The sequence below is a fragment of the Aulostomus chinensis genome, chromosome 6 (assembly GCF_037954235.1).
Source record: "Aulostomus chinensis isolate RoL2024-O1b breed Wild chromosome 6, RoL_Achi_v1.0, whole genome shotgun sequence".
Classification (NCBI taxonomy): Eukaryota; Metazoa; Chordata; class Actinopteri; order Syngnathiformes; family Aulostomidae; genus Aulostomus; species Aulostomus chinensis.
In genome coordinates this window covers 6,883,955-6,898,044 of record NC_141325.1, presented here as the reverse complement: position 1 = coordinate 6,898,044, position 14,090 = coordinate 6,883,955, and the positions used below count along the sequence as shown (strand labels likewise).

The following is a 14,090-nucleotide window of genomic DNA, read 5'->3' as shown; positions in this document are numbered from 1 at the left end:
TCCCAGAAAGTAGACTGGAAGGCAGCTTTCCCCACTTTAGTTACGCACTTAGATATATTATAGACTTTTGTTCACATAAATTATTTTTTTAGGATAAAATGTGGACGTTCTCAAAATCTTAGGAACGAATCGATAATTCTGATTATATATTTATTTATTTCAGGGAAATGCAATTGCGTGAACTGGCCACTAGAGAGCAATATTGTTCAGTGTGCTTCAAATCAGCACACTGGGACAAGAACTACATTTTTGCTGCAATTTACTCATCAGAGAGCAGCACAAACACTAAAGATATTTCTGTCACTTTTTGGCGAGAATTCAAACTCTTCTACTTTCATGACATTTGATTTAGACACTGATTTATTCTGTCTAAAGATTGTAACCACCATCTGTTGTCTCCAGACATAAAGAACATCCCAAATAAACTGTCCTACACAAAAATAAGTCTAAACTGAAGACTTCCTCAGAGGCTGGAGTGTTTATCAAGGAGAGAAAAATATTTATATCAAAATTAGACCCACATTTTATTTACATTTAATTACAATACCCCTTGACCCAAACCATTATACAATTAGGTTAAACAAATGAACATTAGAGTGAACAGTGACTTGCTTATTTCATCATTAATGACATCATGTGGTTCCACGGCTGGAACCGGACTGAGGAGGCCATTCACTGTCATAAAAGGAACTACTGAATGTTGCAATTGAAAAAAGTGCAAAAACTTCAGCAATGAATGAGTAATGTTGATCAGATTTTGAAAATTAATTCCAAAAGCAGTTTCAGGGGAAATCAACAATAACAAATCCACAAAAGTAGCAAATACTTCTAACGCCAGACACGAAGATGTAATTTAATCTAACAGAGGCCGACAACCTTGTTTACGAGAATGCAGCATCCTGATTGGCTGTCTATCAGAATCTCAGTTGTCCATGCCTGGCATGTGGGATGTACAGTAGGTGGCAGATTCATAGGCAACACTGTGAATGCATTAAAGTAGGAAAAGCCAGATCCCGACAACATTTACCTTTAATTCTGATCCAACGTTTTTAAAATTGAATAAATTAAAAAAATAATTCTGTAAAACTATTTACATCTCGTCACACTCCTGCCCGAGCACTTTTCAAAACTAACACGATTCTTGGCAGTGTTTTTTTGGTAACATGAAGTAAGAATACAATGGGAAAATGTAGAATGATACAGTATGTTGTTGTTTGGTTGTAAGGCATCAGTGCAACAAAAACTTGAATTCTGCTACTGAAAGTGGCTCCTATCAGGTGGGAGGAAACCAAATCTGACAAAAGTAAAAATCCGATTGAAAATACAAAAAAAAATGATGCCAAAAGAATTATTTACACCGTAAAACCTGGATACAAAATAAATTAGTATAACTATGTCACCAAACTTGGGCCATACATTTCATTAATACTTTCTTAATTTGGCAGATGTGGCTCCCCCTCACACAAGATATCAACAACCACTGAAACTTCATTGAAAATATTAAATGCTTTAAGTCAATGAGTTGCATTTTAAATTTGATCCTCTCACTTCAAACGTACAAAATTACTGAAGCTTATACTGAGCTTGGTCCAAAATACAAATAACCTCATACTTGAACCAAGGAGAAAAAAAAAAGAAAGAAAAAAAGAAGCACATTCTGTTTGTGAAGGTGACAATCATTTTTGAAACATTTTTAAAAAGGTGAGATGAAAAATGAAAACCATCTCGTGACATCACTGGAATGATAAAGCACACTTGGAGGTTTGTTTCACAGTAGGCCGTCATGTTCGAAGCTGGAGGGCAGGAGAGAGAAGGAGAAGGGGCAAAACTTGACCCCGGTTCCACTGTAGAATTTATTTTGAAACTCAACCCTGAGGAGGACACAACAGCTGACATGATTATGAAACCCTGATGTGATGAAACATGCGCTGCAGCGATTTGTGTTGTTGCCTTACCAATGCAGTCGAAGGGCATGAAGGAATGCAGACAGACCCTCCATGACCAGGAGGATGGACAAAGTAAGAACCGCAAACAGGCCAAAAACCGGCACCAGGAATAAAACCCCCACAGTCGAGTCCACTCGTAGTCCAACTCGCATCACCATGGCCCACAGCACCTCTGAGAGCTCTGTGCAGAAAGAAGCATCCTTTTACACGTGTTGGTTAAAATAATCTCAAGTATGACTCATCAGGTCAGACAGTGAACATTTATCCATTTGACACACACACTGTAGTCTGAAATGTCTGAATTTTATTTTCTTGGATTACTCAGGCGCCTCAAAGTCATTCATAGCTCTGACACAGGTTTGAAGGAGGGACAAGCAGCTTCTAGCCACTAAGTATTTTCCTCTCCACTGGAACTCTGCTGTCGAGAATCCACGAGGCGCGATAGCTCTGAGAGGGATTGTTTTGGGATTAGCTCTTGTTTAATGCTTCAGTGATGGTGCAGTGGGAGCCGTCGCCATCGTACTCACGGGCATGTGCCAGGCTGAGAGCCCAGAGCCGCAGGTAAGAGGCCGTATTAGAGATGCACCCGAGGCAGTACTCTATCGTGTGGATGGCCTGATGCAGGAGCTCATCTGCAAAGTTGAACTGTTACAAGAGAAAAGATAAAACCCGTTATCACGTTTGGTGGCCATTAGCTGCTATGATGAAGATAAACATTTGTAGTTGCAGTGCTGACCTCCTCCGTCTGGTGCTCCCTGCTGGACAATAGCTCGCTGTGACTGCTGCCCTCCTCCATGTCATGAGCCCTCATCAGGTAGAGCTCCTCGTCACTGCTGCGGCGTACGCGCTCATATCCCTGGTGTCACGTGCAGAAGGACGTATGTGTATATTTAAACAGCAAATATTTGGAGACACAACGTAAACGCTGACGGGCAGATGTGGCGTCTTACCCTGTATACCCCAAAGCGATGGCCTCCGTTGTGAAGCCAGTGAAGGTAGAGGGGTTTCCCCAGGAGTAAGACAGGCACCGAGAGCACAGCGATGACTACAAGAAATACCTGCAGGCCAGACTGTGGAGTGCAAAAACAATATTGTACAACATTGTTAAGATTTGCTTCAGTGACACTTGTAGCAAACTGTGCGCACCACTGGGTGGTCAGACCTTATCACAGCAACGCACACTCTACAAACGCTTATTGGATGTAATCACACGGTGGAAAGCATTCAGGAGGCTGTGGCTGCTCCCTCAGAGAAAGCTGTTCAGAAAAAACCTTGAGGGATGGAGGACTCATTGCTATTGGGAAGATGGGTGGCTTTATCGGTCAATGAAGATTTTTGAAAGGCCAAAAGTTTGATGTCATTATTCTCCAGCAATACCCATTGGTTACGCAAAAGCAGTGGTCCCCAAACTACGGCCCGCCTCCACATTTGGCCCGGCCCCCTGAACAATACCAGAGACGCATTTTGATTTTTTTTCCATATGTGTGTTTGTATTTGATAATAAAATTGATAACTTGCTTTGAACTATTTTCATTATTAACTATTAAGGTGTGTTCACTAGGGCTGCAACGATTAGTCGACAAAAATCGGTAATAGAAATAGTCGACAATGAATTCGAATGACTATTGTCGGCAGACCCGTTTTTCCAACAGGGTGAGGCATCTCACTTGATTAAAACCTCTGCCGAGAGTCGCTCTTGCGCAATAGCGTCTCTGTCACTGAGCGGTAACATTCAGGAACGCGGCGTCAACATCCGGTACGCGTACCAAAACTTCTAAAGTTTGGTGGCATTTCAGCCTGGATACGGCGAATAAAAAGACTACTTGCAAAGCAGACCTTGCGTGTCATGGCAGGAGCTCGGTGCTGCATGACAAGAACATTGGTGAACATTGAAAGAGAAAGCACATCGGGCAGTTGAATGAAACGGAGTCTGACTCGCCTCGGTGAGACTCAAGTAACATTCAAGCCAGTACGGTTTTTATGACACACATTGTGCATTTTAGAAGCGTATTCTCGCTATAAAAGAGAGCTCTAGCGTTATGCAAGACTGTGCCTGACAAACGTATTTTAAATGAATGAATGTTCAAAAAAAGATGTATTGTTCATTGTACCCATCTTTCTTGTTTATTATCATTTGCCACATAATTAAATCAACTTCATGCCAAATTTAAGAAAAAATTCATAATTATCCGATTAGTCGACTAATCGTTTCAATAGTCGGTGACTAGTCGACTATTAAAATAGTCGTTAGTTGCAGCCCGAATGTTCACACCAAACGCAACGCGAATTTGCACGTCACTTTATTCGTGCGAACTTGATCGCTGGATCAATATGTTTATATTCGCGAATAAAGCGACGCAAAATTCACATTGCCTTTTGGTGTGAACACAGTCCGTTAGTCACTATTTCATACACGCTTAGAGCGTGACATTCTATTCCACCCTTCTGCAGTCTGTGCCCTAATCTGGGAACCCCCAGAAAAAAATCTTAGACCCGGACCCAGAGAGGGTGATTTGGTAGTGTCATCATAGATTTCCTGACTTTTTTTCTGTGAAGAACCCAGAGAGGGTTATTTAGTTGTGTGGCTTTCTGGAAAACAATACATTTTCACGTTTAGGCACCCCTGCGATCGTCACACTTTTTCTGTTACAAACTGGCCCCGGCCCCCCATCAGAGAAGGGGAAAGTTATGTGGCCCTCGCAGAAAAAAGTTTGGGGACCCCTGCACGAGAGTATAATGTAAATGCTGAATAATTCTGCACTTATATACATATTCATACAGTGTCAGCTTTACAAGGGCGATCATCATCTCACCTGTCCTGCGTAGAGAGGCTGTACAGCGTCTCCTTGCATGAGGAACATGTTGATGAAATGAATGAGGATGCTGGGAGCCTGTGCGGAGTCTTTCGCGGAGAAGGCCAACCACTTGTAAAGTATCATGAAGACCAGGTAGCCAAACAGGCAGAGAAGGAAGAGGAGCTCCGGGAGGAACACCAGGTAGAGCTTGTGCTTCTCCCTGAAATGTCTGTTGATGACAGTGAGGCCATTAAGTCCTATGACATCTGATATGAATCCCTGTCCAAGATAAGAACCAACATCAGCACTTACATGTGATTGAAAGTGCTGAGGATGACGCCGAAGCTCATGTGTATGATGCCCAGGATTACAGACATCTTCATCTTATAGGAGTTTAAAAACGTAAGCCTGTTGGATGCCAAGTTCCAAATCTATAAAATGGAAAGATGACATCATGTACTTTAATCTCATATACAAGCGGCTATTTTAAATAAAGGGAGCCTCTATATACTTCTTCTTCATCAGTTCCACAAAGTAAGACATAGCTTAAATCCCGTGAGCAGATTTCGTTCCTAAGAATGGAGACTTACTTTACCTGACAGTTCAGTTGAAGATTAATTATTTCAGCATGGTTATAATAGAATCAGCAGCCCTCGCTATTGTTCATGGAAGCTGCACCAGGAGTTGTTTTGAGTAAAGTTACACATTAGCAGCATGTCTCACTGATCTCAGGTGAGTCAGAGTTGAAGCAGTCTCCTAGGGAGTGAATTAGCGTTTCATTGTCTGAGGCCTTTGGTTATGTGTTTATGTGTAACTTCACCCCAACATGTCAGGAGGTCTCAAACTGCCGGCTTGCCACCCAAACACAGCCCGCCCCACAATTACAGAGGGGCCTTCACATATCAGGTTATAGTGAAACCCTGCCTGCAAGTTTGAGCATTGTTTGCTAAAATATCATCATTATAATTCAATTTCTATGAAAGATACAGAACAACTAAATATGAAATAAAAAGATCGTTACAATGGGCACATAGGTCATTGTGAACAACCACTCCATACGTCTGTGTTACATTTGGCTTGTGGATCCACATGACTTGGGTCAAGTCAGGGGAAAGACGAGGTTTGGGAAGCTAACGTTGTCTTTTGAAGTTTGAGTTTTCAATCGCTCTACTTACTGGGTCGATTCCCAGAGGGTACGGCCCTCTGAAAACTCCTGTAATGTTTGGATCCAGAGTGAGAAGTTTATTCCCACGGATGTCACCTTCCCTGTTAGATACAGATAAAAGCACCGCTACGTGTTAAACGCATGAAAACACATCTTATCTTTGTATCTTCTTGGCTTTTTTCTGGCTCTGCTTCTGCCTTTGAGCAATGAAATCCTTGTTGAAATACTCACTTCCACACCTTAGCGCTGAACATGGCTTTCACGCTCCATCCAGAGCCAAAAAGGTTAATGGACTTCGAAAAACAGTCATTGTATATCAGGCCAGTGTAAATGGAGAACAAGCCCATCATGAGGATGATGTAACGACCCTCAAAAAATGTGTTCCAGATCTGTAAATGCACATCAAATCACAGTTTACACTAAGCTGCTAAGTATGTTAGGATACACAAGTAAATTAATACAAATTAGAAAAGGAGGTCTTACCTCATTTCTGGTGTTTTTAAGTTTGCGGTTATTTTCATAAAGAACCATCCAGAAAGCAAACACGGCCATTATGAGTCCATGACCCAGGTCCCCAAACATCACGGCAAACAGGAAAGGGAACGTGATGATCGTGAAAGGAGCTAAAATTGAAAAAGTACGCCAACACAGAAGTTAGCATCAGCATTGATTTCCTTTACCAACAGCTAACAGGGTTCTTATATTAGATTCTTAGTCTCATCTGATGCTGGTATGCACCGACGGAGACACCAAAGACAAGACAGATGATCCCACTCACCCGGGTTGACCTCTCTGTAACTACCCACTCCGTAAGCATCCACGATGTTCTGGAAGCCAGAGGTAAACTTATTGGCCCGTATCAGCGTCGGGGGAGTGTCGGTAGTTGGGATACGATTGACAAAGGAAGGAACTGTTGATCCACTTCTTCTCTGTGGTGACAAATCATAATATCACCACGTTACCATAAACTACCATCACTAAAATATATGTCGATTTCTAAATGAAGGGTGTGAGCCCTAATACAAATAAATGTAAAAACAAGAAAAAGAAAGCAGTTGTGAAGGCACCTTGTGGTTCAGAAATGTGATGTATCAGTTTAAAACCAGTTGTTACAATTATTAGTTGTGTGGATGGTAAATCTGCCTCAGCCAATACACTGGGTGAATAACCACCTCACAATATCTCACACTACTTCTTCTCAAAAGAAGAATAAACCAGTTTACAAAGTGCCTCAGTTGGAACAACAGAAGGGAGGCTGTAGCAGTTACGGTTTCCTCACCGATCCGTCCTCCAGGGCTCTCCTCAGCGTGGGAAGGTCATCGACAGGACACCAAACCTCAGCAATCAGACACTTGTTAGTCACGTCAAAGCTGCACTGGTTCAGAACATAGTAGATGGCTTTCATCTTCTTGACCTGGATGACCCAGGTGTAGACCGACTCCGCAGCCTTGATCAGGACCTGCCTCAGGTAGTCCTCCGTTCTATTAAGCACCTGGACACGACAGCAGGAAAGGATATAAGTGCAATAAATATAGATATACAAAAGCAGTAGCAAATCATTTATACGATTATATATCTTAGAGCTGCGTCTAATTCATATTTTCATGACTGTGCAATAAATCACGATTTTTTTTCCTTTCTTTGACACTGTAATGCAATATATCATGATAAATGCCATCATGATCCGTCAATGGTATGGCAGCTATATTTCAGATTTCTTGTATTCTTTTCATTCTTTACTCTCAACCATTTTATTTCATTTTTTTTTATCGATATGACTGTATGGAACGCATAACGCTAGCAGGTTGAACAAGAGTCAGCCACACAAGCTACAAAGACATGAAAGGCAAGAGGATGAAAGAGAGTATGCATGGAAGGAAAAGAAGGGGGGGGGGGCCTTCAACTTTTAGCCACATGTTGATCATGTGCTCATGTGCTGGGGAGTGGGGGTGGGGCGGCAGCAACTATGTTTCAGTCACAACTACCAAATGATTACCAAGGCCATGCTCCAGACAAAAAAAATCAACTGACCCTGGAACTGCCAGCGCTTGCTCACACAGGACTTCAGTTAAAAATCTAACGGCTGCTTAGTTTGTGATTAGGTCCTTTTGTCTCTGCCCTGACAGAGCTGGTGAGAGGAGAAATCATCACCAGATATACGACTGATACAACGCTAGATCTCTGACAAGCTTGTATCGGAAGCATCTTCAACACTTGTCACACTCGATAGATTCGATTTTAACAAGGCGGGGATACAAGCAGCAATTACAAGTAAACCTTTAGTGACTGACGTACGGACCAAACCAGTTTCTGTCACCAATTAAACGAGAGCATGAACAGACATACTGTGTGCAGGTCCTGAATGCGGGTTCTTAGTCCTTCAACGACATCGTTCCTCTCCTCATTGCTGCTGGGATATGGATACAAGTGACAATGGTAGCTATAGAGGGGGGAAAAGGACATCGTCACTGTTTGACTTGTTTTTGTAATCATATATTAAAAAAAAACAAACAAAACAAGCAGAGGATAAAGTAAAATAGCCACCAGTCGCAAATCTTCTTCACTTTCTGGCCAATTTGGTCGCCCCAGTAAGAGATAAGGAACACTACGCTTTTGGTTGGCTCGCCCTGCAAATAGAAAAGATCAAATGTTGTAAAATGACAGCTAACAGAGTTTATAAAATTTTAATAGTGCAGGTACAAAAAAATACTCTCCGGTAACAGACCTAAATATACATGACTATTTGTTGTAAAAACCACCAGAATTGGACTGAAAAGCTCTTTTCCTCCAACTGGTTTTGAAAAGCATGTCCTCTTTTCATGCCATTCAGCAACAGGTTGATTGTTTGTAAATTCTCCTCCTGACTCTCAGATGAGTGGAAGCATGTTAGGACATTCCCCAACTGATCAGTGGCCGTCAGCATGTCTGCATCTGACCCAGCAGCGGACACAGTGAAATGGATTCATGGCACGTCACATCACTGCAGCTGAAAACTCCAGAACCAATGTCTAATCAGCTTCAGCGCTGTTCATGTTCAATGTGGTACTCAGACTTCATTTTTTCTCACAGCGTCCCGACTTTCTCTTCCTGTTCGGTCATTTGCAGCCCGCACACATTCACAATGACACGGTTCAGATACACTCTGATCTGGCACTAAATGCTCTTCGTTGTACAGACAAGACACAAACACTAAGGAGTCATGATTTATACCATATAATAACTTGGAAATGTGCTTTATTTTTTCTGGAGCTGCTAATCAGCTGCAATAACAAATATTAAAAAATGGTGAAATTAAAATGTGGAATATTTTGCAGAGTATTTGTATTAAATCGTCCAGATATGAGTTGAAATTTCTGGATATGACCGTAAACAAACATCATCTGTCAGACAAAAAGTTGTACTGTCATGACAAATGTGTCAAACAGCCAACAGCTTCTCAGTTGAGGCTAAAACTGTGCTATCACAGTTTTTACAGTTAAGCAACACAGTTGTACCATATAATTTAATATTATTTATTTAATGCAATTACATACAATCAACCGCATTTAGAGAAGAATTCCATTTGAGATGTGAGATTAACCGTGTTACATGACTGGCGGGATTTCCATCCCTGTTGATTTGTAATATCACGGGGAAAACCAGGGACAGAGAACAAAAGCTGTTGGAGAACATGTTATTCTAGAGAAACTTACAGTGTCAGAATCTTCGAGATACTCGTTGACCTCGGCGTAGCTGAGGATCGTGTAGCCCTTACATACTCTCCAGAGCATCCGTTCAAAGGCCTCAATCTTTACTCTCTGTATGAGCCCAGAAATGAAACTGCAAGAGAGAGAATATCCACTTACAGTCCACCGTTCAGGCTAACAAAGACCATCAAACACATTGGATTTTATCCAACCAGCAAATTATATCACACTATTGTAAAATCCCAATAAACTTTATGAAATAATAAAATGGTCATATTTAAAACCACAGTACATACAGCAACAGTATAAAATAAATAAAACCTTCATGTGTAATAACGTTTTTTTTGTTTTCAATATTTTCATGAATGAATCAAACATCTTCCTGAAACTTAACTCTGATGCCCGCTAAAATAAAAAAAATCACAGACAAACAAATTATCTGAAAATACTCATTAATGGGAATTCACTGGCAAGACGGCAATGCCAGAGGGGATGAGTGTTTGCCTGTGTTAGCATGCTCAACTGTCCTGTGTTGTGTCTGTGTGCATACAAGTAATCTAGCCAATGTAACGGTAAATTTGCATAATCTCACGATCAAAAATGAAAAATTGACATTCAACTGCATTCCGACAATCTCTTAATCATCGCTTCAACACTTAGTTTGTTTTTTATTGTTCCATCTTTTAATGTTATTATGTTACAAACATGCTGCAAAGAGCCAGAGGAGCAGTTACTGAATATGTAAATGTAAGTGTGGGTGTTTGCATGTGCTTTCCGTGAGAAGAAGAATGAGGGAAAAATGGGACACGATAAAAACTACATTGCATGACAGTTGCAAAAGCCGCGACAAACCATATTGACTCTCAACTCTCACATAAAACAGATTCTAGGTCCAATCACTGACAAAAAGAGGCAGAAATACATTTTTTTACCCCAATTTTGCTCCAAGCCTTTGCATGCTGTTGTAGTCCATCATTGTGTCTTTTTCGAGGAAGGGAAACTCCTCATATTGCACCTGCAGCGGCTCTCTCTGTATGTACAACGATGCACAGGTGAGGAAAAGAAGAACTATCACACAGCAGATTCTTCTTGCTATATTATGTGTGTATGTCTGTATGTATGTATGTGTGTGTGTGTGTCTGTGGGGGGGGGGGGGGGGTTGAAAATGTATGTGTGAGTGCCAACCTCAGTAGTCCTCTGAACAAAGTTGCGAGTGATGCGCAGCATGTGTGTGTACTCTGTCAGCTCTCGTAGATTCTTTTGCAACTTCTCTTTATTCCTCGTGACTTCACCTAACTCCACTTCCAGCCTCTGGAGCTGCTCCTGTGAACAAGAACATGATGAGTTGGTGATGAGGAAACCTGCCACCCACATACAAAGTTGGCAAATGATAAGAGATACTTTATCATCAAGCCACCAACCATGATAGTCAGGACATGTTTGGGCAAAGGAGCCACTGGGTTCACGTCTCCCTCTGGTAGTGAAATATCCGCTCGCTTGATTTCTCTCAAAAGATATCCTGTTAAATTCCAGAAGAATCTTTATTAAGATGTTAAAGAAAATGCTTTAATATGCTTTCGTAAGGTTTAAAACAAGGTTTCAAATGCAATTACCAGTCTTTGACTAACACTAAATTAAGGCAGAGTCTCACAGTGAGTTATTCTCCTCTCTTAATCTAATAAAACAGTGTTTGATAACTGAGAACAACATGTAATTCAGCTAAATCTAACAGGTAGTCCTTCTCATGACTGTAGGGTCACTGTCTCTAATCACTGGCACCGCCATCTGTGGTTTAAAGTTGCACTGCTGTCAGTGCCATCACAGCTCCGTCATCCGCACTAAAACCACTGCATTATCTTCCCAAAGCTGGATTTTTAAGCAAATCTGTGAATTATAATAAAATCCTCACCTAGTATCCTCTCCATCTCTTCACATTTTTTGATCTCGTTAACATACTTTCGCTGAAATGCGTTAACAGTGGGATTGAGCTGAAAGAGAGACATCAAATGATGAGCTGGGCAGTTCTTCTTCTTCCACTTGTCAATGAAACAGTGAGGAAATCTGAACACAGCGGGCTTTATTCATCAAATGTTCTCATACACTTTACTCTGAATCTCTTATAACATTGAAGTCTGTACAAGCCTGAGAGATGGCTTCCCTACCAAACAGTAAAGTTGTTTATTTTATCCTTCAGTGCGTAAAAACATATATTTATAGGCAAATATTTTATGGATGATGATGAGTGATGAACCACTATAAACTAGAACAGATGATATATTGGTAACTTTCTTCGTTAAGTTTAAAAACCAGCCACCACTTCTAGTCGTACACTCAGGAGAAGTAAGTGCAAGTTGTTGGACAAGTGCGTTGGCTTTCTCATTTAGCAAATTCAGCAGTTACGTTATCTTTTAAAAGCGAAAACAAACAAACAAACAAAACTGGTGTGTTTGTGGACTCACGTCTCGGAACTCAACCAGCCCAAGTTCTCCGAGTTCTCCGATGCAGTCGTATGCCGACCCGGACTGGAGAAAGAGTTGGGCCAAACACATCTCTTCTCCTCGCAGCAGAGAGCCCATTTTCACATATATTTACCCTCTTTGACGACTGGCTAACTTGGCAAGCTAACGAGAAGCGGTTTCTGTCAATTCCACGTCAACAACAGCCAGCCAAGCCCCTCTCGGTCCTTCTCATGTTTTGTCTCCTGTGGTGAAGAAATTTTTGACTCACATAACCACGACCTCAGCTAGCAATCGCTACTACAGACCTGGCTCCTGATAGGTTAGCTAAAAGGCTAATCGGCGAATTCCGTCTTACTTCCTGTGTGGAAGAACTTGTTTCGTCAAAGTCAAACCAGAAGATTTAAAGCGTCCGATATTGAGGCCGCTAGCGACGCATGCGCAACCATTTGGACCCAACTTTCACTCATAGTTTAACAAGTTTTTGTAGACCGTCGTTTGACATTATCCACGTCACTTCACACTGTTGAATGGATCATCCTCCTCCCCGGCGGCGCACGTTGCTCTGGCCAATCAGCATCGCCGCCTGGAGTCTGCGCAGTACTCACCCTTCACATCAGCGGGGCGCTTGCATGACATCAGCTCTGACCATATCAGAAAAATAATTAATTTGAATCATCACTTTTTTCCCATTGTCGTTAATCACGCGGCTTATTTTTACTGATCTATTTTCCCGATCTATTAATGATGTTTTTTAATGTTTTATTTGATTAATCTTATTTATATGAAACTAGATCGATTCTCTGAAGGTTTGGCTGGTGTACCTTCCTCAGCCTGAGTTTAGACGTGTTTGGAGGGAAACACAACATGGAACCTGCTTTGCATCATCGCACCGTCATCGTTGTAAGCATGTTGATGTTGGTTGTGTTTTTTGGAACAAGGTGGCAAATATCAGCTTTCCTGTAAATAATAATAATAATAATAATAATAATAATAATAATAATAATAATAATAATAATACATTTTATTTATAAGGCGCCTTTCAAGGCACTCAAGGTCGCCGTACAACAGTTTTAAAAACAATAAAACATGCACAATTTAAAAGAACAACAACACAAGTCTCTAGCAGAGCACAGAAGAGGGCATTCAGCCATACGCCTGTCTAAAAAGGTGAGTTTTGAGATGTTTTTTGAAGGTATCAACGGAGTCAGTGTTTCTGATGTCAGGAGGGAGGGAGTTCCAGAGGCGAGGGGCAGAGCAACTGAAGGCTCTAGCCCCCATGGAGGTCAGACGGAAGGAGGGGACATTGAGGCTGATGGAGGAGGAAGACCTGAGAGACCGGGTGGGAATGTTGGTGTGGAGAAGGTCTGACAGGTATGAAGGGGCGAGGTTATGGATGGTTTTGAATGTATGGAGGAGGATCTTGTAGTCAACGCGGTGTTTAATGGGAAGCCAGTGGAGTTGATGTAGAACGGGGGTGATGTGACTGATGACAGGGGTTCTGGTGATGATTCGGGCAGCTGCGTTCTGGACCAATTGAAGCTTATGGAGGAGTTTGTGTGAGAGACCAAAAAGAAGTGAGTTACAATAATCCAGACGGGAGGTGACTAGAGAGTGGACCAGGATTGCAGCGCTGTTGGGAGTGAGAGATGGGCGGAGACGGTTGATATTCCGGAGGTGGAAGTAGGCAGACCGGATGGTGTTGTTGATGTGGGTATGGAATGATAAGGTGGAGTTGAGGACGACACCCAGACTCTTAACCTGAGGGGAAGGGGAAACGGAGGTGTTGTCAATGGTGAGGGTGAAACTGGGATGCTTGTTGAGTGTGGATTTGGAGGAAATGAGGACTACTTCTGTTCTATCACTGTTAAGTTTGAGGTGAACCAGGATTTGATTTCCTGTAAACAGGCACAGAGGGAGGAGGGTGGGAGGGTGGAGGAGGGTTTGGAGGAAATGTAGAGCTGGGTGTCATCCGCGTAACAGTGAAAGTAGATGTTATGCTTACGGAATATCAGTCCAAGTGGGAGGAGGTATATGATGAA

General features: G+C 41.8%; 1 protein-coding gene across 1 annotated transcript; it reads right to left on the bottom strand.

Annotated features, from left to right (window-relative positions):
* Nucleotides 1-391: 391 nt before the first annotated feature.
* atp6v0a2b (ATPase H+ transporting V0 subunit a2b) lies at nucleotides 392-12,608 on the bottom strand. Its single transcript, XM_086206133.1, has 20 exons — nucleotides 12,052-12,608; nucleotides 11,502-11,580; nucleotides 11,014-11,111; nucleotides 10,778-10,915; nucleotides 10,525-10,622; nucleotides 9,599-9,725; nucleotides 8,451-8,533; nucleotides 8,253-8,346; nucleotides 7,186-7,398; nucleotides 6,685-6,835; nucleotides 6,390-6,529; nucleotides 6,138-6,295; nucleotides 5,917-6,007; nucleotides 5,054-5,172; nucleotides 4,760-4,970; nucleotides 2,897-3,016; nucleotides 2,683-2,802; nucleotides 2,474-2,591; nucleotides 1,956-2,127; nucleotides 392-1,871 (listed from the first exon to the last, which is right to left on the bottom strand). Exons 1-20 carry the CDS (start codon nucleotides 12,166-12,168, stop codon nucleotides 1,769-1,771), a joined length of 2,550 nt encoding a protein of 849 aa, XP_086062259.1. The 5' UTR covers nucleotides 12,169-12,608; the 3' UTR covers nucleotides 392-1,768.
* Between the last annotated feature and the right edge of the window lie 1,482 nt (nucleotides 12,609-14,090).